Consider the following 26,857-nt stretch of genomic DNA (forward strand, 5'->3'; position numbering starts at 1 on the left):
AAGCTTAAAGCAGTGCCCTGCTCACTGGGGTGAGGGGGGCACATCTGGTGTTTGGCTTCTCCTCTTTGCTCCCCACAGTGAAGGCTTTTAAAGCATCCTTTCCTATTTGCTCTGACCTGTTTGCTCTGGGGCAAAGCCTCTGCTTTATCCTGTGGGCTTTTTAGGAGGATTTATTTGGCAAGTGTCCATTTGGTCGCCTGGCTTTGCAGTGTTGCTGCACCAAGCAGTGCTGCAAGCCAGCTAAAACTAAAGGAGTTTTGATACAGGAGGAATAATGTGGAGAGATGCTAAACACCCCTGAGGAGCAAACACAGCTAAATAACTGTCCTGGGATTGAACTTCCAAGAACCAGGCTGTGGCAGCAGCAGGTTGAATGGATCTTGGTGTAGCAGTGGGGGAAGCTTCATCACACATGGTAACCAGCCTTGGTCTTGGCACTCTGGAGCACTTGTGAGAATCTGTGCTCGGCATTCCTAGAAAAGGACAGCAAAGGGTCAGCCCAGGGGATTCCAAGGTTTTCCTAGATAATAAATGGCTTCTTTTAAGAACAAGTTAATGTTTGGCTATAAAACGGGTTTCTTGAAGGAGCATGTGGGCCATGGGCAGGAGCTGCTGTTCCCTGGAGTACTTCAGGTTGGAAGGTCAAGCACTTCATGAGCTTTTTCCTTGGCTGTAGGAAGCAAGACAAAGCCACACGGGCATTTCCCAGCCTTTGACTTCCCAAATGCCACACTTCCATACAGAATTTCTAGATGGGAAAAACTTTTGGAAGCTTCTCTTCATCTATTCCTTTCCAAAGCAAAAGGCAAAGTTCTCCCCTGTGTGAGGAGTCGCGTTGGCAGTGAAGCAGGGTTCTCATGGGAGACGGAGCCTGCAGCAGCTTATTTCAGATATGGAGGTAAAAATGAAGACTTTAAAAGCTAAAGAAAAATCTCATGCTACAACCTGATGAGAAAAGGATCTGCTTGAATGTGCACGTGTCTTTGTGTTGTATATTGTCCTATAAACGTGTGGCCTCTCGTAAGAGGCACCTGATTGCAGAGTTGCAGTTTTGCCTTTGTGTTTGGAGGTAAAAAAGGCTCCTGCCTAGAATCAAAGTAGCTGAAAGGACTTACTCCAGAGTACCCACAGCTTACATACACGCTTAGGAAATACATGGCTGGGTGACCTGTTGGTGACTTATTCTTCTGGCCACCTCGTAACTCTGTGTGATGCGATGTTCCCAGCCTGAGGCATGTCCAAAGGCGTCCCTTTATCAGCAGTGTGAAAGCACAGGCCTTGTTAAAGAAGAAAATAACATGGCATGTGCACACACCTGAATTGCAACATTGCTCAAACTTCACGTGGTGCAAGGAGCGCCAGCACTGAGCTCTTGGAGTACTTTCTCACCAGCTTTTAAGGAGCAGCCTTCGAGGAAGCTCTTCCTTCTCCCCACCATCCCTTCAGACCTCCTTCATCCCTTGGCATGCTGGTAGTCAAGAGGAGTGGTTATTTCAAGTCCCCCTTCTCTTATTGCTCAAGGTTATCAGCCTGCTCCCATGAAGCTCACTCACAGCCTGTGCCTGGCTGGGCACCTCAGCACTCTTGTATACACTCAGTTGGGGGAACCTTAACCTTTCAACTGTAGGACTATTCCTTTTCCTAGTGATTCTGTGGTCGTGCTACTCTTCCCCTTTGCATGTGAGGTTTCCTCAGCTGCTTTAAAGGGACTTTTCACCCTGTCCTCATGCACCCAGGTGCTCCCTTGGGTCAGGAAGGTGCTGAGGGGAAGCAATTGTGCTAGGTTTCCTCCCTGCCATCTGCCCTATGCCTGGGAGATGTATGGGATGTGGAGACCCAAAGGGTGGTAATACTGGTCAGCTGATACGTACCTTGCTTTTCCCTGCCTGTCACCTCTGGGATGGAGAGATTAGTCTGTCTGTTTGTAGCACCATGCTTTGCTTTATGCTTAGAAATAAGCCTGTCCCAGCAGGCTGGGGACCCGCTGTTGCTCCTTTCCATCTGCATCAGGAAGGTAGCGATGTAATGGGCAGGGCTGTAGGTTGGGAAGGTGTGACCAGAGGGTACACTTAACCATGTCCTTCACTTCAGAACAGAAGGAAGAAGATTTCTTTTGCTCTTGGGACAGCCAAGGATCCTTGAAGGAGCCTCAAAGAGTCACGGGGTGGTGGAGGAGATGTGTGAGAGACGACAGACGTGTGGGGGGATAGCAGGAGTGTGCCAATGGACAGGCAGGAACTGTGTTGGGGCTCCCCGAAGTGATGCACATCTAGGACATAGCTGCAGCATGGAGGGCCTAAGAAGAAGGGTAGAGAAATGTCTGAGCAAGGACGCTGGGAATAACATTATTATGGGACGTTCAAGTAGCCATAGAGCTGATGCTGTCAAAAGAGAGTAACGCACTCACACAACACAAGGTAACACTTCAGCACTCTCACCTCGGCCATTCTTTCATTTATCTTTATTTATAAGTTGTATAAAATGTATTTTAAAATTAGCCTGATGAAACAGGGAGGCTTTTCCAATGTTGACCAGGTTTCTGTACAGGAATAACGCTGAAGTAGTGAAACGTGGATACACAGCAAAGCAACGGAGCCGGGCTGCTAGGAGAGGCTGTCAGTACATCATTGATACCATCACAGTGTAGTGACATGAGCTTATGTGCGCTGCTGTCCACATGCTTTGTTACATAGCTTCAGTATCATGACTGAGTAACCAGCCTCTTCCCAGGGCAAGAAGAAAGTTCAGGAAAACTTACAAAAGCTACACTTCAAAACTCAGAATGCGTCTGCAAAGGAGGAAGGACAAATCTGATGCCAAAACGAGCCGGCAGCTTCATCTATTGCTACGGTATCACTTTGATACTGACCAATTCCAGGCTCCAACCTTGCACAAGGCAAATCTAATCCTAGAATAACAAAGAAAAGAAGTTTAATGGCACCTACGGCTTTGAAGGAATGTGATGCAGGTTTTTGGGTAAAGCAAAAAGGCCTGTAGTAGTCTTCAGAGCTACAGAGTGGCAAGAGAGTCAGCTGGCTGGTGGAGGGAGGACTGTAGGCATGGTATGCTGTGGCACAGCAGGGTCACTAGCACAGCCTCCTGGTTTCAAGGACACATTATGTACATACACTTAGATTATAATACATTACTACTGGGGAAGAGGGAAAAGCACTTTGCTTATGCAGAAGTCACTGGAGGAAGATGGGGATTGTTTCTGTAAGAAAAAGAACAGTTCAAAATGGTCCCTTTGGAATACCCCTGGGTCAGCAAAGTGAGCCAGATTCTTCCATGGTGTAGCTCGAACGATCTCTGCCCGATTTGCTCTAGAGACATCTTTTGACTGCAATCTTTGACTCGACCTCAGCCGTGTGTGGCTTTCCTGCTGCTCCTGGCAAAGGAGCCAAAACCTGGAGCCCATGGGTGCACGGCTGCAGATGGCTCTATAGCACTGCAATACCATGTCTGCTCAGCACAGCTCTGAAACAGAAGTCACCAGTGATCCAACTAGACAGCCTGGAGGGGCGAAGGAGAGAAGAAGGGCTTTTATTTCATAGGGAGGCTGAAGGCTTCCAGCTCCTGAACAATACTGACGATACAAAATTAAGGCTACTGTGAGCAGTTCTTGGTCCCTGCCTCGAAAATAACCAAATTCAGTAAATTTATGCTTGTTGAGTGCATTTTCTTTTCTGAAGCAGCCAGCCAGCTGCTGCAACAGCACCTGCAATGCTACCAGAAAGGCAGCTGCTTTTATAGGGTTATTCAAAAACCTTCAGACCTCTTAGCCAACCGAGAGCTTTTCCTCAGGTTTTCCTATGGATCAGAAAACATGTTCTCAAGGCTTTACTGTCATGGCTGGTAATAACCTGAGTGTAAAATAAGGTGGGAGGCTTATTCCATCTGTTTCATTAAAGAACAGGATACATGGGGAGGGAGGGATACCAGGGTTCAGGTCCATGCAGATGCAGTGGGGAGGAAACTTGGCTTCATCTACTTGCCTTATCCAACGCCAGGCCTGTTACCAGTGTGCCAAGGCTGAAGGGGAAGCAATGGCACCTTGTCCAAGGCTCTCACTAGCTCCTGTCCAATCTCTCCTACCATAGCTTGGTAGACCCTACCTTGGGTCTACAAGGATGCTGGGGAGGGACTCTTCCTTAGGGACCGCAGTGGTAGGACAAGGGGTAATGGGTTCAAACTTAAACAGGGGAAGTTTAGACTAGATATAAGGAAGAAGTTCTTTACAGTGAGGGTGGTGAAGCACTGGAATGGGTTGCCCAGGGAGGTTGTGGATGCTCCATCCCTGGCGGTGTTCAAGGCCAGGTTGGACAGAGCCTTGAGCCATGTGGTTTAGGGCAAGGTGTCCCTGCCCATGGCAGGGGGGTTGGAACTAGATGATCTTAAAGTCCTTTCCAACCCTTACGATTCTATGATTCTATAGCTGCTTCCCAGGGGTTCAGAGGAGCTCTGATAAAATGCTGTCTACTAAAACAAAGCCCTTTGCCAGAATGCTTATAGGTGCAAAACTCAATTTCCCTTGGTAATACCATAATACTTTGGAATCAGAAAATGTAGTTTATGTAGCAAGTCCTCCTGCATCATCTAAGCTATTTATCATGGGTCTGGCCGTGCCTTACACTAAGGTGCTTTCTCTTCTTGGTTCTGGATATAGCACCAGCAGTTAAAACAGAGGTAAGGTTGCTTCAGAGTGGTGCAGCACTTCTGTTGGCACACAGGAGTAGGGCACTTGTGAGTCTTCTTTTCCCCCATTCACATCTTGTTTCTTCAACGAGCCTGACAAGCTTAAGCTTGCTGTAATATGGAGGTACTGCTCAAAAAGCTGACTTCACCATCTGTAGGCTCAGGTGACCCAGAGGAGTGGGTGTTGCCTGAGGTGCTGAGTCTTGTCCCTGTGTTCCTGAATGTATTTAAAACATGTAAGACATGAAATCACAGTTCTGCCTGATCCTTCTTCCAAAACACTGCCACGTTGAACTTCCTAGTCAGGCTACGCTTGCCCTCAAAGAGGGAGAATCTTCCCAGAATTCAGCTTCCTGAAACATGTATTATACAGATAAAGATGTGGAACAGTGTAAATTTTTGAAGGGATGAAGGGGAATAACTTTGCTACCTGCTTACAGTCATATGCATCCCTGGCAGTGCTCAAGGCCAGGTTGGACACAGGGGCTTGGAGCAACCTGCTCTAGTGGAAGGTGTCCCTGCCCGTGGCAGGGGGTTGGAACTGAGTGAGCTTTAAGGTCCCTTCAACCCAAATCATTCTGTGATTAAAATAGCAGTATGTTTTTCTTTTCAAATGCTAAGTCTCCCATTTAAAACCAACCAAACAAATCTTTTCTAGCATTACAAAGCTTTGATCCTATGGCACAAAGACCTGCTTCTGTGCACTGTCTTTTTAAGCTCTCTTTTTTCATTGCAATGGTGACCAAATGGTAAAGAGTTATGCAGATGGCGACGAAGAATTAATCTACAGAAGTTCTGTTGCTATGAACCATGAAAACTATGACCAAAGACAGGGCAAACACAAGTGAACTAAGGGGGAATTTCTCCTCTTTCTCCTTTCCTCCACCTCTAAACCTGGGTGGGAAAAGGCAGTATATTACAAAAGACAGTGTCAAGCACTATACCAAGCGTATAAAACAGAGCAGATGATTGGACAGGTCACTGCAAAGGAATTTCTAAGCCAAATGTAAAAAAATGCATAAACCCTTTAAAAAATGATCAGGATACAATCACAATGCAAGAGGAACATAAAGGGGCTTTTTCCCCATTCCACATATTCCGGATACCCTTCCCGCCCCACCTCTCAAGTCCATTTTTGCAAGCTCTGGGAAGTCCAGTTCTACATCCTCACAGAGTATGTGAACGGTGGGCTAATGCTGTTAATTTATGAGATCCTGGAGCTCCTCATCAGTCAGCTTATTGACTTGCATGATCTTTTCCAAGTGCTCCATATACCGGGCATGGTCTTGCAGGAAGTGTGGTACCCTCATGTTCTCAATGACAGCTAATCCTTTCAGGCGGTCCACATCTTCATATGAGATCTGTAAGCAAGGACATGGGTTAATTTCACACTACAGTCCTGTTACTTCTCTGCTGTGACTCTAAATTCTCTCTTGTATATGAAAAGGTATTTTGGAGCAGGGGATTTAAAAGTTTGTGAGATTCCTTCGAAAACATGAGTGGGGTTGGAACTAGATGAGCTTTAAGGTCCTTTCCAACCCAAACCATTCTGTTATTCTATGAGTAACCACATGCCTCAGTCGAAGATGCAAAAAACCCTATCATTTTAGCAAATGCCACACTTCCTCATTCTGCTTTTGATTCGATCAGTGAACACACTTGTAGCAACCTTGATGAGAATGACCTACAGCAGCTGCAGGAATTGAGAGGGAAAGAATGGAGCACATATGAGTCTTGGAGTCTCTTGTCAAAGAGGTGGAAAGATTGACATGAGAATGGAAGAATCACTCTGCCAAAGATTGAGGAACTAGAAAGGGAGTGCAGGACAGACATGTCATAGGAGCAGGGAGGCTCCAGCTTTAGGAAAGGCATGGTGACAGCTGACCTGAACACTGATGTTTTCATTTTCACTAGCAAATGTGCTTATGCAAAGCTAAATTAAAATGCACCTCTAGTAACTTACTATAGTATGGGCAACCCTTAAGCATCCCAGCTTGGGGTTTTTTTTCCATTCAATAGCAGAGTGGAGATTCAGTTTGCTACTTGGGCATTGGAGACCAGAGCTTTCTGGGTATAGGTGACACTCTCAAATGTTTTCCAGCTACTACAGGACCTACTACTCTTTTTCTACTGAAAGCTGAGATTTTTCTCCATAGTCTTATAATTCTACAAGCTAAGACTTCAAGTCTTGAGCTCACAGTAGCTCAAGGTGCTTTGAATGCTGGTCCAGGAAGGATGAATGCTTTAGCCGTACAGCAGCTACACAAGCTGCCCTGCAAGCACAGGACAGGGCTCCTTGGGCAGCCATCCAGTGTGATGAAATTCATGGGGTTGCTGCTTTGTCTAAAATCTGTGTGTTCTGGGCACCCTACAGATGGAAGCATATGTACTGGCAAACCCCCCAAGCCTGGCTGTGCTTACTAACTGGCACATCCTATTTCCTCACAGCAGGTTTGTGCCAGGTGGCTTTAGAAGGGAGCCTCCCAACCTTACCACCCTTTGTTTCTTCTAGGAAGCTGAGCACTGTGCAGTCAGGGCTCCCTGGAAACAGTTTGGCCTCTCAGCAGGTGATGGTTTCTATTTGGAAAAGATTAAAGTGAGCATGAATGATCCACCAATGTACAAGGGGCATGGAAGGCCTCTCTGGAAAGACAGGATGGTGTAATCCAGAATACTAAACCTGATTCATGGAGGCGGTCAGAGATAGCTGCATATCTCACTGATGATAATGGGAACAAAGTCTGCAAGGAGAGTGAATTTGCATCTGAGTGCACATCTGTGCTTTCCTGGATACGGGGCCCTGATTAAAAAGCCAAACCTACACCCATGCCCAGGCTTCATCAAGTCACTGAGATACTGCTGTTTGAAGATGGTGTGGCACTACACCTGATTAGAAGTAGATACAGAAGAGCTATATGAAAACATACCATCTCCTCTCAGTCTGGAGACACAGCACCAAATGAGACTAAATACTGACCTTCCTTCATGTCCCAACTTGAAATTCTACCTCTTTTCCTTCCAAAGGAAAGAAAACGGGTACTTTCCTCCTTTGTGTTCAGGGTTTCTGTTACTGCTGCAACCAAGAAACAAGGATCTGATCCGAGGTATGGTTTGAATGGGATGTATTGCAAATGCTGTCTTAAATACATTTACATGAGAAAGCAGTGCTTTGGTTTTACAACTGTGTTAACTACCTACTAAAGCACAGAAGCTATTTGTTGTCAGCACGATAGTTGACTGCTTTAGTTTCCTATTATGTTTATATCTTTATTGTATTTGCAATGAAAATATGCCCAAGGTAGTCATGCTGAGAAAGATGAGCTCGCTTGTTACAACACAACACTGAGAATCTTCAAAAGGCAATGAAAATTCTCCCACTAAATGCTGGGTTTCCCTATATTTAAATCCTCTGCTTTTTCTTCTACCCTGGAAGACATGTCAGCCATGCTTAACACTCCCTTTGGAACAACCTGATCTTCCTATTCCACCCTAAACAAACAAATAAATCACCCTTTAGAACAGTGATAAACTCAGAATAACCACAGGCTAGATCTCGGTGCAAGTTCCATATTTCTCTATGCTCACAGAACTTGTTTTTCTTGTAATTATATGGAGATATTGAAGCAGGATCAGTGAAGCGTCACTAAGATGAATGCACTGGAGCATCTCTCCTATGAGGAAAGGCTGAGAGAGCAAGAGAGCTGGGACTGTTCAGCCTGGAGAAGGCTCAGGGGGATCCTACCAGGGCGTATGAACACCTGATCGGAGGGAATGACAAGGGATTTGGGCTCTTCTCAGCAGTGCCCACTGGCAGGGCAAGAGGCAATGGGTTAAAATGCACAAAATTCCACCTGAACACAAAACTCTTTTTTATGGTGAGGGTGGTAAAACACTGGTGCAGGCTGCCCAGAGGGGTTGTAGAGTCTCCATCAGTGGAGATATTCAAAGCCCAAGGGGACATGGTCCTGGGCAACCTTCCCTAGCTCACCCTCCTTAAGCACGGAGATCAGACTAGATCATCTTGAGAGGTCCCTGCAGACTTCTGTGCTTCTGTGATGCCAGGAGTAGGCACTGCTTTTACACACAAATTTCCAGTTTGACTGCAAAAGATGAGTGCAGCAAAAACATTGAGAGTAGTCTTTTAGATCCCTTGATTTTAGAAGTTGTAAAGTTAAGCACGCACTTACTTACAAATTATCATACTGCTAGAATTAAATTGCTTGTAGACCTTTAATGTGAATGCCTTGCCATGTGGATTATAGTGGAACCTGTAATCATATGACTAATGACTTAGTATGTTTTTGAAGTGGCTTGACAATCCTGCAGACTCCCTGAAGAGAGAAAGGCATAAGGCAGTGCAGGAGCGGTATCTGTTCAGTAGTTCAGCAGGCAGAAGCTGTGTGGAGTTAAGCAGGCTTAAAGCAAAAGGAAGTTTCAGAGATGAAAGTTGCAGAGACTTATTTGACAGTGCAATTTTTTCGGAGCTTCTTAACTTGGTTCAGTTACCTAAATAGTTCTGCTCACCCATATGGATATTTCTGACACTAAAGGCAAAACGTATGGATCAAAACCCTCTCACATAATATGCCACCTCCCTTTATCACTCATTGATTGCCAAGTAGGCAGAAATGTTGGTGTACCACCTCTAAATGCAAGCATAACAACATCAGTTTGAATCCTGGTTTATGTGAGTATGAGCCCTGCTTTATGAACTGTGGAAACTTAGCAATCCGTGGATTTGGTTCAGGAAGCGTGACAAAGTTTCTGCGCTACTCAGTATGATTGTGAGAGCAAACAAGCAAAGGCAGTTGGAATGGACATAAAATATGTTCTGTGAATGTAAAAATAACATGTATTCTGGGGGGAAAAAACCCAAAACAACTGATTTTTAAAAATCACTACAGGTGTCATTAGTGAGAGAAATTTTAAATGGAAAACTCCTTGTTGTGGATGGGGATGCGTAAGCATCAAATGGTTCATTTTGCTTCCTACTAGGACCACCACCTTATTTAGCACTAGTTGCCCAAGGCAGTCTATTGTACTGCAAATCAAATAGCACCCTGTAAAGGGAGGAAAGTCTGAAAATATGACCATAAAATCTTCATCTGATAAGTGAGGAATGAGGAAAAGCTGGTAGGATTTTCTTTATTTGTAACTTGCACTGCGTAATACAAGGTGCTGTAGAGAACAGAGATTTCTAGATCAAAGAAAAGCAGAGCACAATGACTCACAGCTCTTTACAGGCAGCTTTGCTGAAATGATACAACTCTACCCTGGGGTAAGAATGAGTCCACTCACCTTTCCAAGGGCTGTCAGAAGGTGGAAATCAATGGACTCCCTATATCGCAGGATTCGGAGGATGCCATCCAAGTACACCTGATCCTTATTGAAACAGCCTTAAAAGGAAGCAGGAGACATTGTATTCTGTCAGGGTTTGTTCAAGGCATATTCCCAGAAGCCATTATGAGCAGAACAATTGTACTTTTAAAAACTAGATGTTTATATCCCAGGCTTTGAAAACCTTCCCAAAAATGAAGTAGCAGGCTAGAGCCACTAGCCAGAGAAAGAAATCAAACACAGAAGATGGCACCTGTGAATATCTATAGCAACATTACATCTCTTGCATTAAACATGAAAGGAGGTCAAACTGTATGAACTCCTTCATGGTTTTGCAATTTACATTCCCACTTCCAACGACAAAAAGCATCCATTACTGCATTCAGTCTGAAAGCCTCACGGATGTGCATTTTCAGCCTTGGTTTCGATAGCAGAAATCCTGCTGCCTCATTTCAGAAAGTGCAGAGTGCCATGGCTCTGTTTTGAAAAGGTTTTACTGTGTGACACGAGGAAAACCTCCCTGAAGTACAAAAATAGAGAAGACAAAGAGGGAACCCACCTGGTTGTGATGTGTCGGTCCACCCTCTCTTGGCTCGTACGCAGTAATCCCACCTAGTATTGGGGTCCTTGACAAATTTCCCCAAGTCCTGGAAAAGCTGACTGAAGGACATTTGGCTAGCCTGATACACTGTGTAGTACAGCAGGGCAGCTCTCCAAAGGAGAGGGTCTTTGCGGAACAGGACGCTGTGGATGCTCGCCAGCCCCTCTTCTGTAGGGTTGATTGGTTTTAGCCCATGTTTTCTACGTCCGTTCCAGTTGCACCAAGGCTGGCTGTTGTTGTTAAAACCCCGAAAGTAATGAGTTCCTGAAAAGAAAGGAATATGGGACTTAGAACAGTAGCACCTAATGATTAAAAACATATATATATCTATATAAAATATAGCAGGAGATGCCCAGATACTCTGAACTGGTAGGACCGTGCACTTGTCTACAACAGAGAATTTTGTCCAATGTAGATACATGGTGCAATTATTCACCTGCTGACTGCAAATGGGACTCCCATAAATACCTCAGGAAAACAAATGTCAGCAGCACTTGAGTTCCCAAATCCATGTAAAGGAATTTTCCAAAGCATCTTCCATGCTGAATGCCTCTAGCATAGGCTAGGCATTGTAGTGGACAGAAGGAAGGAGAATCAAAGCAAAGGGGCAGAAATGCTGCCTCTTGAAGGTGATTTAACAGCCCTACCATTGCCTTGGAAGAGGCTATGTCCCCTTACAATGTAACATGTGAGTCTCCAATTGAAATTCAGGCACTAGCCAAGTTTATCCAGTTTTGATGTACTTAACTTAAACAGTCACTGAAAACTTTATAGAAACCTTGCACAGGGCTGGGCCAACCTTGTGTAACGCAAAATCAAGGCAGTCTTACGCCAGTTTAGGGGGCATTGGGTAAATTGTTCACACCTAAAGCACGCCTACATTTGCAAGCAATGCAGCCTAATGGAAGTAGGTTCATCCAGTGAAATGGCTGGTGCTGAGGTTGAAGAGTCACATCTTTTTGTTTCCCTTTGGTTTTTTTTTAACTCCAGACTAGCTCTGAATTGATCTCATGAGCAAAATGACCCTGAGCAATGACAGCACAGAAGGTATGCCCTGGAGAAGAGCCTCTCAGCTAGCATCATCTGGAAGGATTACACTTTGCTTGCTCCAAGATGCCTTTGGCATGTGAACCTCAGTGCAGTAAGTGGGACTAGGCTCACTTCAAAAGCTCACTGCTGATCTGAGCTGAAATACTGATGTACATGGACCCCAGGAATCCTTTTAGTGCATGCTGTACTGACAAATAGGCTTCTCCTTCCCTTTAACTTACAGCATAGGTTTTTAGACAGGAATGTTCCTTCTGTATATGTACAGTGCCTGGCCATCATTGCAAAAGAAGTAAGAATACATGCAAGTACTCCCCTTCGCATGGAGAACTGATGTCATGCTCATACCAATTTCATGTCTCAGCATCCCTTCCAGCCAGTGCTCTCGCGCGGTGGAGATATTGATAGTGAGAGTGGGGCGGCCATTCACCACTGTCATTGAGGCTCGAGATAGCAGGTCCTCCGTGAGATGGACCACAATCTAAAGATGAGAGAGTTCAGGTAGCAAAGAGCTCTCTTCTCACTCCTGGTCCTGCTTTTTCCTTTGACCCTCCCATTATGGCATTTCTCTTTGGTCCCTTGCCCTTCACAGCTCTTCTTTGCTACCAGGAATCACGTATGAGAGACACTTCTGACTCCACTGAGCTATCTCAGTCACCTGTGCTGCTGACAAAACCTCAGGACTCAGAATGTGGGTAAAGATATACATTTGATTTTTTGAACTGTCTCTAATTATCTTGGTATTACTGAGAACTGAAAAATATTAGATAAGCACACATAAATAAACTAGGTATCTATACACTTAACTGTCTGAAATCTTCTTAGTTGCAATTCTAAAGCCATATAAATAAGAGGGGAAGCACTGTGTACTTCATTTCCTGCTACATAATGCAGACTTGAAGTATTATTAAAATACTGGTTTGGTTTTGTTTTATACCAGGAAAACAAATATATATACCATATATATTTGGCATATATATAAATGGTAAACATATATATATATAAAGTTCCTACTTTCTGATTACCAATGGAAAATTGGTAATCAAAACAAAAACTGCCAGAGAAGGAAATGAATGCGAATTGATATATTTTGTTATTTTTGAGTTTAAAAAGACTTTTTAAACAAGTGAATGGGAGGCGGAAGGAAAACTCTTTGCTGAAGACTAAGCATCTTTCCCTCTTCATGTAATGCCTAAAGAAACAGTACTGCCCAGAGGAGTACAGGGGAGAGTACCTACAAGAGAGAGAATTTTTTAACATCAAAGTTAACAAAAAAGGACCCAGGGATCAATGGCATTAACATGACACTTCCCTGTTTTCAAACCCCATCACTCAGCTTCAAGTTCAACAGCAAACAATCAGTCCCATCAATCTTGCATTTAAGATGCAGGAATGATTTAGATTTAAAGCACAGGTACAACTTCGCTTTATTAACACCTCTTCAACTTGAGAGAGTATTTTCCTAATATTTTAGACCATGCTAAGCATGATGTATTAACCCTGCTTTTGCAGAGAAAGTAAAGCATTTCATGAAGAAGGATATGGGATGTTTGATGCGGATGTAGGATCCTACTTCCATGAAGACAAACCAAGACAAAAATGAACGTGAAGGGAGATAAAAGCATAGCAAAGACCAAAACCGTGATTTTTTTCTGCTTGCTCTAAACTGTAGTTTTATAACCTCAGTCTTAGAAACACAGCTGAAGTCTGGTAACGGTGTCCCATTGGAGTCTTCCCAAAAAGTGTCATGAGTTTAACAGGTCCTCCTAATAATATGATGTTTACTAATGAAACCTAGTTTCTAGGAAACTGATTTTTGCCTCTTGATCTCCTGTTCCAGACTCCTGTTGCTCACTGCCAGTGACCTCATCCAAGCCTTGGACTGTGTCAGCTGGTGCTTTCATTTGGAGTAATTCTCTATATATTCAGTTTCATCTGACTTTTCCAAGCAATTCTGTGTAACTCAGTAAAACTGGACTTTTTAAATCCTGAATGATGGAAATAAGTGGTTTTTGCAATAGGGCTCTAAAAATTAGATGGTTAAAGACAGGAAAAACCAGCACTCAAACCAACCGAACAAGCCAACCTCTTTCAGACCTTTATAATCACTTATGTCACTTTCCTTTTGTGTTGCTGCTTATAAATCAGTCTCCTGGGCTGCTGCTTATTTTTCTTGGCCTTTTCTTAATTCTTTCTTTTGGTGTAAATGATTTGATACAAGAAAGTGGATGGCAGAACTGATGAATAAATGGAAATGTGCTAGTCTCCAAGCAGCTGAAAAAAGGAAGGAAGGGTGTCGTTCTGGGGTACTCCCCAAAGAGGTGAACTTAAGAACAAGCATAGATGAATGAGGAAGCAGGCTCAGAGAGATGGCTGAAGCATTCACAAGGAATTTGCATCATTTCAATTGTTCAACAATTAGACTGGGCACAGCCATGAGAAAAATAGGATGTAAGGAATATTCCTGTAATTATGGAGGAAAGGCCTCCCAAACGGTCTCTCGGGCCCACCCATGTGTGACTTCTAAGAGCGACATAAATGTTTCTTTCCCCATGCAGTGGGTGACTTACCTCACCAAGACAGCCTTCTTTCACCATGTATTTCCTGACGTGATTCCAGATGCGACTTTTGGTCAGCAAGCTGCCTCCAGTGGCCTGTTCAAACTTCTCATAGCTTCCATATTTCTGCAGTGTCCGCTCCATAATGTTAATGGACTATAAAGTACAAAAGCATAGCAAATACGAATGCAGGAAGACCCCCGTGAAGGACTCTGTATTCTTCCTCTCTTTTTAATCTTTCTTCTTTAACTCATTGGGAGTCACTATCAAACTGCAGCCATTAGGTACGGGCTGACAGTCTATAATCCATTTATGCTATCTACAGACACACATTAATGCCAAAGTACTAAAAAAAGATTCTGATCAACTCATCTTGGAGCCACATATATCAGCATGACACAGGTGATTATTAGCCTAGTGAAATCATACCCCTTTTCTCTTTAATTTGGGGAATGTTGTACAACTGCCTTGTAAATTACACAACAGATCAAAAGGACATGGTTAGTTTAAGTTGTCAGTATGTTTCTTTTTCTGATTTTCCAAAGAATTTTACAACCATCAACTCTTACTGTCATCACACTTAATTTCCTCCTATTTTTTAATTTAGGAATGCTGAGCCATGATTAAGCAGATGTGTAACTAGAATTTTAATGTTCCTATAAAATTTCCCACATGACATCCTTGTCTCTAAACTGGAGAGACATCAATTTGATGGATGGACCACCTGGTAGATAAAGAATTGGCTGGATGGCCGCACACAGAGAGTTGTGGTCACCAGCTTGATGTTCGAGTGGAGATGGGTAATGAGTGGTGTCCCTCAGGGATCGGTGTTGGGACCAATCCTGTTCAACATCTTTGTCAGCGACACGGACAGTGGGATTGAGTGCGCCCTCAGCAAGTTTGCCGACGACACCAAGCTGTGTGGTTCGGTTGATACGCTGGAGAGAAGGGATGCCATCCAGAGGGACCTTGATGCGCTTGAGAGGTGGCCAATGTCAACCTTATGAAGTTCAACCAAGCCAAGTGTAAGGTCCTACACCTGGGTTGGGGCAATCCCAGGCACTGCTACAGGCTGGGCAGAGAAGAGATTCAGAGAAGCCTGCGGAGGAAGGGGTGCCTGTTGATAAGAAACTGAACATGAGCCGGCTTCAGTGTGTGCTCACAGCCCAGAAAGCCAACCATATCCTGGGCCACATCAAAAGCAGCTTGACCAGCAGGTCCAAGAAGGTGATCCTGCCCCTCTACTCTGCTCTCGTGAGACCTCACTTGGAGTACTGCGTACAGTTCTGGTGTCCTCAGCATAAGAAGGACATGGAACTGTTGGAGCAAGGCCAGAGGAGGCCACGAGGATGATCAGGGGCTGGAGCACCTCCCGTATGAAGACAGGCTGAGAGAGTTGGGGCTGTTCAGCCTGGAGAAGAGAAGGCTGCGTGGAGACCTCAGAGCAGCTTCCAGTATCTGAAGGGGGCCTACAAGGGTGCTGGAGAGGGACTCTTCATCAGGGACTGTAGTGATAGGACAAGGGGTGATGGGTTTAAACTGAAACAGGGGAAGTTCAGGTTAGATATAAGGAAGAATCTCTTCCCTGTGAGGGTGCTGAGGCGCTGGCACAGACTTTTCCCAGAGAAGCTGTGGCTGCCCCATCCCTGGCAGTGTTCAAGGCCAGGTTGGACACAGGGGCTTGGAGCAACCTGCTCTAGTGGAAGGTGTCCCTGTCTGTGGCAGGGGTTGGGACTGGATGAGTTTAAGGTGCCTTCCAACACAAACCAGTCTGGGATTCTATGATTTAAACCTTTAATTTAAATCACAGTATTTCTTTATAACCACCCAACATGAAGTAGGCATGTTTAATTAGACAAATAGTGTGGTATCAACAATCCTTTTGCTGCTGAAAGTCACTTGTGGGTGGACACCAGACACCAGTGCCTACAATGTGATCAGAACTCTGCATGTTGGAGATGTTACTGGTGAGGTGTGAAATGCTTGTGCCCAGTAATCTACTTCCCAACATGTCATTTCAGACCCTTGAAAGAAAATGAGGTATAAAATAACTTCTTGCCCAGCAAGAGCCCAGCTACAGGGAATGGCTTTTTCCACAGATATGATATCAGAAGCTCCCAAGAATCTCATAGAGAAAAAAAGTATTACTGGTATTACCTTAAAAAATTAATGTTCTTGCTAAGAAAATATGACTAACAATGAAGGTGGAAACTTGGCAGATGGAATCTTTTTGTTGTACACAACCCCATGCACGAAGCTGATAACATGCTGCTTGTTTCCAGCTATGTAATTCTGACATTGTCAGATTTATTGTCCATGAAAATAGGATTCATTTTGTATCTCTCACAGCTACTGACAATCCTATTCTGGGTTTTTTTTCAAGTTGAAACTAAGCAACCCTGAGTAATTGCTACTGAAAGCCGTACACGCTAGCTAGATGTATTCTTAAAGTCCTGTGGCTCTTTGATGAGAGAAATATCACTTGCCTGAATGCCAGTGAAATACCACACCTAATGCTTAGTATTTCTTTGTCTGCCTCTAATACTTGTTATTAAACTTGAAGGGCCTCCTGGTCAGATCTGAATTTCTTTTTCAAGAATGAAGAAAGCAGCATAATTTACTCCCTTAGCACAGATTAAGGTGTGTTTGTGGGGGGGTTTGTTTTAAGAAGGCTATCATTTGAGGAGGTGACGCAACCAATCTACCTACTGTCTCACTGCTGTGACCTGAAGCTAGCATGAATAAGAAATGGATGTTATGAGGAAAGGCACCAACGAGGAACACATTATCTTTTCAAGTTTTCTTTATAAGATCAGGCACCAGGATGTCTGAAGAGAGGTATCATAAAAAGAGGAATGCCGTGCCACTACCTGAGCCACTGCAAAGGATTTGACAACACTGCAATGATGACACAGGGCAGCACAGCTCCATGGCGTGGGTTAATCAGCCCCATTTGGCACTGAAACAGGTAACTCCCAGGAGAATCAACAGGCACCTCACAGACCTTTGGCTCGACTGTTTGCAGAGAAAATAAATCCTCCTGCTCCTGAAGACAAGAGGCGATGGGAAAACTGCAAAGTCCCTCTGCAACTTGAAAACAAGTCACATTTGTTAAGATGGATGTACTAAAAGCAGAAGATACACCCTCATCTGTTGCAAACTGGGCAGCTCTGGCATCATTTTGCCGACCCTGTAGGTGTTTGACAGATATTGTGCTGTTGGTTTTGCTGTTACTCCCATTAACTTATTGCTTAGAAATATGAGTAAAGACAACTATGCACCTGTACTGGTGACCTAACAGCTAAATGGGATTTTGGTTCCCATTAGGTCTTGTACAAATGTATAGGTGTAGCAGGGCCTAAAAGATTATAGTAAGAGATTAGAGAGGTCTTTCTATACCAGTAAATAATTTTTTCTTGTGTCAAATCTTAACATCACTTGTTATTTAAAAATGATCTCAGATAAATGAGGCAAGGTTAGTGTCTAAGCATGAAGTGAAAGGACACATGAATCCCTCATGCAAGTCCTAGTGTCTCTGGAGATTAATGACAATTGCTTCCAGCAAAATTTAGGATCAAGGGCTAGATGTAAAGAACGAATCAGAGCAAAATCTAGTTCTTGTTTAATAGCTTGTATATTTTGCCAAAGGATTCTCTTTTAATTACATATGAATTTATTACAAATGAATTCTTACCTTCTAAAAACACTGGCTGTTTCATAATTCTTGCAGTGTCTGTGAATACTGAGGCATTCTCCTGCCTTACACAAAATCATTGGTTAAGGAAGCAACCCCAAAATTCCTGCCCCCTGTCCCAGGAAGTTTATGCCTGAGTAATACATGATAACAGTTCTTCAGTTCCTTTTGTGAGGTGCCAGATCCTTAAGATCCTTCTGTGACACACTAGTTTGGCATATCTGGTTTCTCTGAACAATTAACTAATTTAATTTGCTGACTCTGAAAGCAGATGCCTCTGAATTAATCTTCTGGTATGAAATTTGTCTTCACAAGTTTTGATATTAAATTTCAATTAAGTCAATCAGATTAAATACACTAAGTACCCCTTAAATTCTTGGACACTTAAGCTCCTTTGCATGCCCACCAGTGACTTCCATTCCTAAAGAGCCTTGCTGCCCAGCAACACCGCATTTTGTCTCCTGAACCTCTTCCTTTTCTCCCCATCTCTTCCCATGGTCAATTCTAGCTCTCTGTAATAAATTCTGGAAAAAAGAAATCATTATGATTAATAGCATTTTATAAAAGTCACGGTGAGATGAAGAGTTAAGATGCAACAGGGCTTGCCAGAGAACTGCAATCCCTGGAGCGGCTACACTACGTGGTGTCACCGAACCCTCACTTTCTGAGGTAAGTCCATATTCACATGTATGGTTGTACAGAATGGCAATGCCCCTCAAAAGTTTTCAGTAATGTGCTTTAAAACACAAAGAACCTGTGGGCAGAAAGGTTTGGTTTTAGATTCTCTGAAAGTTATGCACTGGAGGAACTGCTGAAGGGAAGGAGGTTGTTTTCAATAGGCACCACGATTTGGTCCTTTCCTTTTTAAGGGTGCTGTGGCATCTTTCAGAAAGTATCAGCACTCAGGCTACATCTTTCTACTAGTAAATCAAACAAGATCAGAATACTGGCTCAAGTGTTGGAAGGGGCCCATCCATTGAGCTGAGTGGTTGGTAGGCCCCCAGGCATAGTGTTGCCTTAGGTGAAGCTGTACTTCTTTCTCAGCCAACGCTTGGCCATAGCCAAAGGATCATGTGGGTGTTGGGTTCCAAACATTACATTTTGATGCCCATCCTGCCTCTCAGCAAACCAAACATTAAGTGCAGTTCAGTTTCCTATCAAACACTGAAAAAGTCTTCTCCAACAATGCAATGGCAAAGCCTTTGTATGGAGAAGAACAGGCGGGTGAGGTTCACAGGCTGAAGGAAGCCAATAAAGCTAGCAAAAGATAAGAAGTAGGCTTGAAGAATAGCAAAGATATTTTACATATTTTTTGAAAAGAGTAGGACAAATCTAGAGTGCTGATCAAAGTCACGTAGGGGTGGATGGCAGCAGATTTGATGAAGCAGAGGACTGACAAAACCATCTGAGAGCAAAAGGACAGTTTCTTCTCAACATGAAAGCTCATAAAAATAAGGGTGTTTGAGAAGAGCTTGTGAACTTCATTAGCCAGTTCTCTGTTTTCATGCTGTTTATAAAGACACTACTATTATGAGCTGCAGTGTTGCGTAGATTTATTTGGTGACGTTATCTCAGAGGACTCCTACCTTAGATGCAGGTATTGTCTAAAGCTGTCATCACAACAAACAGTGAGAAAACAAGCACTGTAAATGTGCATTAATCTCCCTGCTCGGAGGTCTGTAACAGCAAACTCCCTAGAGCTGAGACCTATGTGGGTGAAGGGAGGCAGCATGAGTTTTGGAGTCAGGACGCTCAAGTTCCAGCTCTTCCTGCTTGCCTTCAGTCACCCTCCTGAACTCTTCCTGAGCTGTTTAAGGCCTTTCCTAAAATGCTGTGGGACACTTGAATCAACAGCACAATATGAACAGCAGTTCTTCAGAGTTATGTTCCACTGAAGAAGCACAGACACACCTCCCTCTCCCACCTCAACCCAGTGCACTGTTTGCAGCTGCAAGGGGAAGGGTGAGATACCGAAGGGTGCTTCCTCTACCCTGTGTGCCATGCTGTGCCACCTTACATCCTGGCAGTTCAGCTACCTCCAAATAGATGGTGCAAGTCTGAACCCAGGTGTATTGAGTAAGTCATTAAGCTTAAGCCTCCTCATTGCTGAACATACATTGTCTTGGTTAGGAAAGTACTAATAAGGGTGCTCACTACTATCGCCTTCTCCTTTGACTCTGTTTCAAGCAAAAGAGAAGTCCCGATAATTCTTTCCAAGTGGGCAGGTGTGACTCTGAAAGCACTGAAACAACAGGGAGAACTATCACACACACACACGGCCACCAGCACACAGATATCTGGGAGAGGCACATCACCCCAGCACTAGAGATGGGCCCTATCCCCAGTGATGCTGGAAAAGGTTTGGGATATTTTTGGACCCTAGGCACTGAATACAACAGCAAGCCCTTCATTTTTCCCTGAGATGAGATGACTCAAAGTCGGGTGTTGTAAGTACTCGCTGGGAAAGGGGAAAATCCAGACCAGCATGCCAGCTCTTGCCTATTCCAACATCCAACTGCGAGTTTATTTTCCAGCCTTTGGCGAGCAGAATACTGATATTGCCACAGTTCATAAGGCCAAACTGTAAAGTCTTCAGCAATAGGTTAAAAAAAATGGATAAAAGGGACTATGTGGCTGTGCCAGGTTACTGGTTAGGAGCAGTCATTCCTATTCTTTTCATTATTATCTAAAAGGTCTGGTTTAATCCCTCTTATTGCTAATGAGGAGTACCAAAAGAAGCAGCAGCCTCAAGACAAATTCCCTTGCACAGCAAACTCTGTTGATGCTCAAGAAAGTAACACCACAGAAGCACCAACAAGAGCAAGACAAGGCTCTGCTTAACTGACAGGTTTAGGCTGTGGTTATGTTGGCTTTTTTAAACCACTTATTTACAGCCAAGTGGGTCTCTGAATCCCAAGTCACCCATGTGCAGCTACACAGCTTAGTAACTTGAGAGTTACTGTAGATACACGTACTGATGAGACCTGCTCATGAATCGCTTGAGGCAAGGAGGTTAGAAAATGGACTCAGTGATTTGGAAGTCAGCTGCTCCTGCATTGTCAGCTCGTCTTATGTTCAGAAGCAGCTCTGCTACAGAAGGGCTGCAGTCTCTGTTAAGATCTGAGACAAACAAGGCTTGCAGGCACCATCCCTTTCCTCCCTGCAGAGCTTATTTGCTGGAGAAGAAAGCTTCCCAGGTGTGTGTTTAGGTAACACTAACAGGTACCAGATGGAACTTGTCTGTCTAATCAACAGCCATAAAATGGTGGCTGCCCTCCCTTTTGGGTCAAGTGGAAATAAGGGAGAGAAGTAAGAGCAGGTTTTTTTAGGCCGATCTACTCAGGCTGTAGTATTTTGAGTTTTATTCAGTGTTTAAGATGTCTTTTCTTTCCTGTGCTTGTTCTCAGTGTGATAAAGAGCACGTTTAAGTAATTTAGAGCTAGTAGAAATATTTTTAATTAAAAGCTTTTCAAATACTTTGTAAGGAATTAAATATTCATACTTACTTGGGTTTTGTGTGAGACTGTTCTGAAATAAACCTATATTCCTACCATAGTATTACCAGAAGCAATTGATGTACAGTCTCTTGTTGCAGAAAAGAGATGTTTGTGTAGTACCCTGAGAACTTATGCCACCTGGATGGCCTGACATGCTTTGTGTTATATATTAACACACCTTGGCTATAAATCTTAGTTTAGGGTGGAACTTGTTACTAGTGGAGAATGAGGTGTTTTGCAGTTAAGTGCTTTTCACAGCCACTGACATGCTCTTGAATCTTCAACATGCCAAAGCTGTGACATTACCTGGATGTCGCAAAGGATTACTCAGTGTTGAAAGTCATGTTGTTCAGCCTTCCAGCCCCACCTAATTATTTTTCCAACATCTGATAAATTTGCTAATTGTAGGCTACTTGTATTGAGAGTTAAAAGGTGTGTAATACAAACACTTGCAATAAGACACAACTGATTTATTTATAAACTCAAAGCTACTATATTTTTACGAGTACAAGGGGGAAGGATATACAACTCTTCCACAGGGGGATTAATCAACAAAATGATGCTTTTTTTCCTTTCTAAATACCTATGTATATAAAAATGTATTTCTTGCCTTCATGCAGAATTCAAAGAAAGAGGTGTTAACACCCAGGTTACTTCAAGTTGCAGCTTCTCCTGCTGCTTCTGGTTAAAGCAAATTGCAACTGTTAAGTCATCTGCTCTGCAAACATTGGGACAATCACTCCTAGCTAAGCATTGCCACCTCTCCCATCTGTGGAAAAAATAACAAACACTTCGAGTGTTTCTTAACACTATTAAGTATTAAGAAAACTTAACAGTGAAGTAGTTTGAGACAGAAGGAGCGCTAACAAGAAAACATTCATAGCACTTAGAGCACACAGTTGCTGCTTTGACCTTGAAACGCAGCAGTAAGAGAATTAATTTCTGTAATATTAGATACGTCAGTCAATGTGAAAAGCTGCAAGTCTGCATATAAGTCCTCTTCCCTAAAGGCACATCTTGTGTGACTCAAGAAAGAGCTTTATTATGAAGAAAACAAGACAAAGTGGAGAGAAACAAAGAAACAGAACAACGCATGAGGAGAGAGACATTTAAAATGTTGATTTCAAATGGATCAATTAAAAAATGTTTACTCTATGCTTGTGAAAAGTCAATAAAGGTGCTGGGCTGTGCCCAAGGTTTAAAACCATTGAGCTGACTAGAAGCCTGGCAGTAGGGTGGGTGCTTACAAGCCTGTGTGCTCCCCATTGCAGCACTGCTGAGTTACTGGTTTCCAAATCCACAGTGTTCTTTGCCTTAAAAAAAAATAATACAAATAAATGGGGCAGGGTGTGATTCATCTTCCAGACATGTTGCAATAATTCTGTATTAACCAATTCCACAGACATGCACAAAGGGCAAGAAGAAAACACAATCTGTTTTAATGTCCTAGAGGGCTATGCATAGCTGGGGATACGAATATGGGTATTACTGAAATTATTTAATATCCTCTAAAGCTCTGAAATGTCACCTTTTGAGCTCATTTCACTGAGGTATCCTAAAAGCCCCCTGTAAAACCGGTGAGTTCTGTGAGTAAAAAGCTGGGTTTACAGAGATATTAGGCATAGAAGAGCAAGCGTTAAGCTGCTGTAAGCACCCTTCATAGGTTCCTATAAAACAGGAATCATTCTGTTTCTGTCCATGGAAAGCAAAGCTTCCTAAAATAAGTACAGCAACAAATGAAAGCCAACAGTGTTTCACTAAACCCCAAAATTGAACTTGTCCTTGTTGCAGGGAGAAGGATGGCTGCACATAGTTATGCTTTTACTGCAGACTCAACTCACGATACTGTGAGTACGTTTTTCACAACCAGAGTTATCTTTTCACTACCTATAGGATACCAACATTTTTCTTCTGACAAATAAAATCCACATGGAAAAAGAAAAATCATAGAATCATAGAATGGTTGGGGTTGGAAAGGAGTGCACTGAGGAAATGCACGTGCTCATACAGTATTTGCTGGTTAAAATGTTAATGAATGCTGCTTTTTCTAGGTAGGAAATATGCATGAAATGAAATTCAAATTTGCACGGAGATTAGAATTTCTCAAGCTAGTTGGAGATAAAAAAGAGAGTGCCACCTGCTGGGCTTGCGGCTGTGTTAAAGTTGCTTTTTTGGCCATTTATATGACTACTTGTTCAGTATTTTTAGGAGAGGAACTTTGAGTAAATGCCTTTCTTGCTGAGAACTTCTGTAACTTAAACTGAATCTTATGAAACAATTTACATCCTCCACAGTAAGTCTCATAAATATCATACTTCCTTGAATATTAAATCCTTCACTGCTTTTTATAGTTGTTATAAAGCCTTTATTTTCCCATGCTTTGTATGTAAAGGGAAAAAGAGTAACAGAATAATACTGAGGAATCATTCATTAATAGAATATCCACTATTGGGGGGGGGACGATTACTAGAAGAAGGGCAAAGTGATGATAGACCTATTCCATAAAATCATCATGCATGAAATAATTTTTAAGGCTCTGCTACCTCATACTGAAAGGGATAATTTGTATTAAATTCAGTTTGCCAAATTAGTTATTGCTGATTTGCTGTTACCTAGGGTTAATGTTGTTAATACTGCTATCAAAATCAAAGGCAGACTTGTCAAAAAGCTCTAGTCAAGGAGTAGTCTTATTTGGTGTCAGTATGATTAGTGGGTTGTTTAGAAATATGGAAGCTGATTTTAAGTACAGAACAGCTATTCTCTTAAAGAAAACCCAGCTACTGAGCGAAAAAGCAGACCAAGGCTTTCAGTACAAGGGGTAGTAACACCTACATGTGTTCTTGGACTTGAAAAAGTGAGACTCTTCACAAGTCAAGGGCTAGTTATTAGAATCCATGGTACTTTAATTCATGTATCTTTTTCACCAGGCATTTTGGGGAGGGGTTAAGTGAAATATTCATATCACAAAGAAGTGAAACTCGTGGAACAGCAGGATCTCTTCCCAAGTAATCACTTGAAACATGAGATTCTCTATTTAGAAAAGCTTGTCAGATGTAAGTCAGATCTTTATAAACCATTTTAAAATGGCAAAAGCAGGAGGACTGCTTCTGTCATTACATAGGTAAGCATTGGGTTTTGTCACTTAGGTCAAAGTTGAAAGCAAGGTTTTGTTCTTGGTTTTGGGGGTTTTGTAAGTCAAAGGCAGGTAGGAAGCCAAGGCAGTAACACAGAACGGGAGTGTCTGTAGCTATGCTACCAGTGTGGCTGCATATTACTGGGAGGGGAGAGATGTCTTTGTAAATTTTACCTCTCTGGAATGGAATTTGTCTGCTGCTTGACTGAGCCTCATGTATATGCAAATATCCTTTCAAAGTTGATTAAAACAAGCAACATCAACATATGCTTATCCAATAACCATGACCTCAAATTATTGCTATCCCCTCCCAATCCCTGTGTCACCAAGAGGATGGCAGGATTTCTACGCTGCCTGTTTTCTCCTTTGTTTATTAAAGCCTATTTAGGCATTGTATTTTTCCTGTATTGGACTCTGCTTCATTGCTTAAAAAGCTTTCTTGCCTTAAACCATGTTTCATGTAAACTCATTCAAAAGGAACTGTGCCTTTACCCTAGAGAATGCTGTAAATATTAGGAAGGGTTTGCTTTTTTAATCAAAAATATCTTCTTTCAGTTCTACTATTGTATTCTTTGACGCATTTTTCAAACAGTAGAGGAGGATGTTAAGGAGAAACTACAAACAAAGCCAAATACCACCTTAATAGGTGCAGGAAAAAATCATCAGTGAAAAAGGAGCTAAAAAAGTAACTATACCTGCTTAAGGAATCTGTCGGATGCATGGCTGTGCTTCGCTAACACGTTTGGCAGAGCAGGGTTTTCATATTCAAATTGAGGATTGTATGTAAAATCTGACTTGAAGAACTTCATCTTCTCTTTCTCCACGTTGGAAGGCTTGATCGCAGTCAGTAAACAGAGTTTTCGGCCAGAGGCATCGCCTTCTTTTCCACGGCTTTTTGAGGACTGGGATTGCTTTGGCTTTGTTAGATTCAAATGCCTCTTAGTTCTACTTTTGGGTCGAGATGGCAGCCCTATGCTGCTCCCTGCAACCGAAACGCTGTTGGTGAACTTCACGCTGGTAGACATGGGGCTGGTGACGATGATGGAGGGCTGCCTGTTTGAGCAGTACCATCCGGGGCTGAGCAGGGGCAGCGGGACTTTGATTTGGCGATGCTCACTGCTTCGCGAGGCGGTAGAACACTTTGTAGTCTTTCTGTGTTTCTTGTGGTGAACAGACGATTGCTTCTGAGTGTGGTGTTTTTTCTCCTCTTTGCTCTGCAGAAGGACATTGTAGCTACTCGTTCCCGTTGTGAAAATGTCCTTAAGGATCCCTGAAGGTGGGTGCAGGAGGCTGGTTTCATTATTAATGTTCAGCTTATGTTCTTCTGGTCTCAGGACTGACTTCTTAGAAAGCTCTGTCTTACGCCAGTGAAGTTTTTCTGCATTGAAGAGGGGAAAAAAAACAAAGCTGAGGACAAATTTGACTGTTCCACGCAGCGATATTAATCTTAGGGACTGGAAACTGCAACATAAATGAAACACAAGACTTGTCTTAAGTGCAATCACATCAAGTTAATCTTAACTTCTCGACATACGGGGGAATTGCACGTGTACTTTTGGATTTGTAAGATCCAGCTAAACAAGTATTTTATGCTTGGATCTCCACGCACAAGTGCGCTATTTGCAACTGAGAACAAACTTGTTTAAAACAAGGCTCTGTGCAGGACTTTAGGAGTATTTACTCTTACATTAACCAATTTTCAGTTTAGAGCAAAATTTGCTTGAGCTTTACCACGCAAGGAAGACTTCGTGTATGGATAAAGAGTAGCTTTAAAAATAGGAAACTGTATAGGAGTATGTGAGCAGTGTTTACAGAGAAGTCCCACAGGGATCTGTGCTGTGATATAAGCAGTCTGGAGTGGGCTTATCTGCAAAATCTGATTCACAGAATTTACTCTCAGAAAGGATGAGAACATAGGAATGGGTGAGCCACTGTGAATGATTTACACCACCATACGAGTAGTAGTAAAACTTTAAAAGGCTTCAGTTTCATGTACACCTTCTTAATACAGACAGTGAGGAGTATTTAAAGAGGAGGGAGAAGAGAGATCAGCTAGTTACAAACATACTCCTCAGAATCCTTAAGACAATGCTGTTGTTTCATCTATTCGATGTTGTTCTAAAATAACAGCTGGAGTTAAGAAAACACTTGAGAAGAAACACTGTAAACCAAACTGAGTACAAGAAGAGAATAAGGTTCATTTAATGAATGAATCCTCCTTTCTTGCTCTGACCCCTGGCATAGCCTTCAGGGGAGACAGGTCCCTGGTGCAGGGCAGCTGCATGGAAAAGCCAT

General features: G+C 42.9%; 1 protein-coding gene across 1 annotated transcript in view; it reads right to left on the bottom strand.

The window, feature by feature from the left end:
• Window positions 1-2,444: 2,444 nt before the first annotated feature.
• Window positions 2,445-26,857, bottom strand: part of KIAA0895 (KIAA0895 ortholog) — a 30,103-nt gene continuing 5,690 nt past the window's right edge. Inside the window, exons 2-7 of the mRNA XM_030497730.1 lie at window positions 25,258-25,940; window positions 14,251-14,394; window positions 12,029-12,161; window positions 10,592-10,897; window positions 9,994-10,091; window positions 2,445-6,056 (exon numbers count right to left, since the gene is read on the bottom strand). Of these exons, the coding sequence (XP_030353590.1) occupies window positions 5,895-6,056; window positions 9,994-10,091; window positions 10,592-10,897; window positions 12,029-12,161; window positions 14,251-14,394; window positions 25,258-25,940 (1,526 nt within the window). The 3' untranslated portion in view covers window positions 2,445-5,894. The remainder of the gene's footprint in view (window positions 6,057-9,993; window positions 10,092-10,591; window positions 10,898-12,028; window positions 12,162-14,250; window positions 14,395-25,257; window positions 25,941-26,857) is intronic.

This window comes from Strigops habroptila, chromosome 1, assembly GCF_004027225.2.
Source record: "Strigops habroptila isolate Jane chromosome 1, bStrHab1.2.pri, whole genome shotgun sequence".
Lineage (NCBI taxonomy): Eukaryota > Metazoa > Chordata > Aves > Psittaciformes > Psittacidae > Strigops > Strigops habroptila.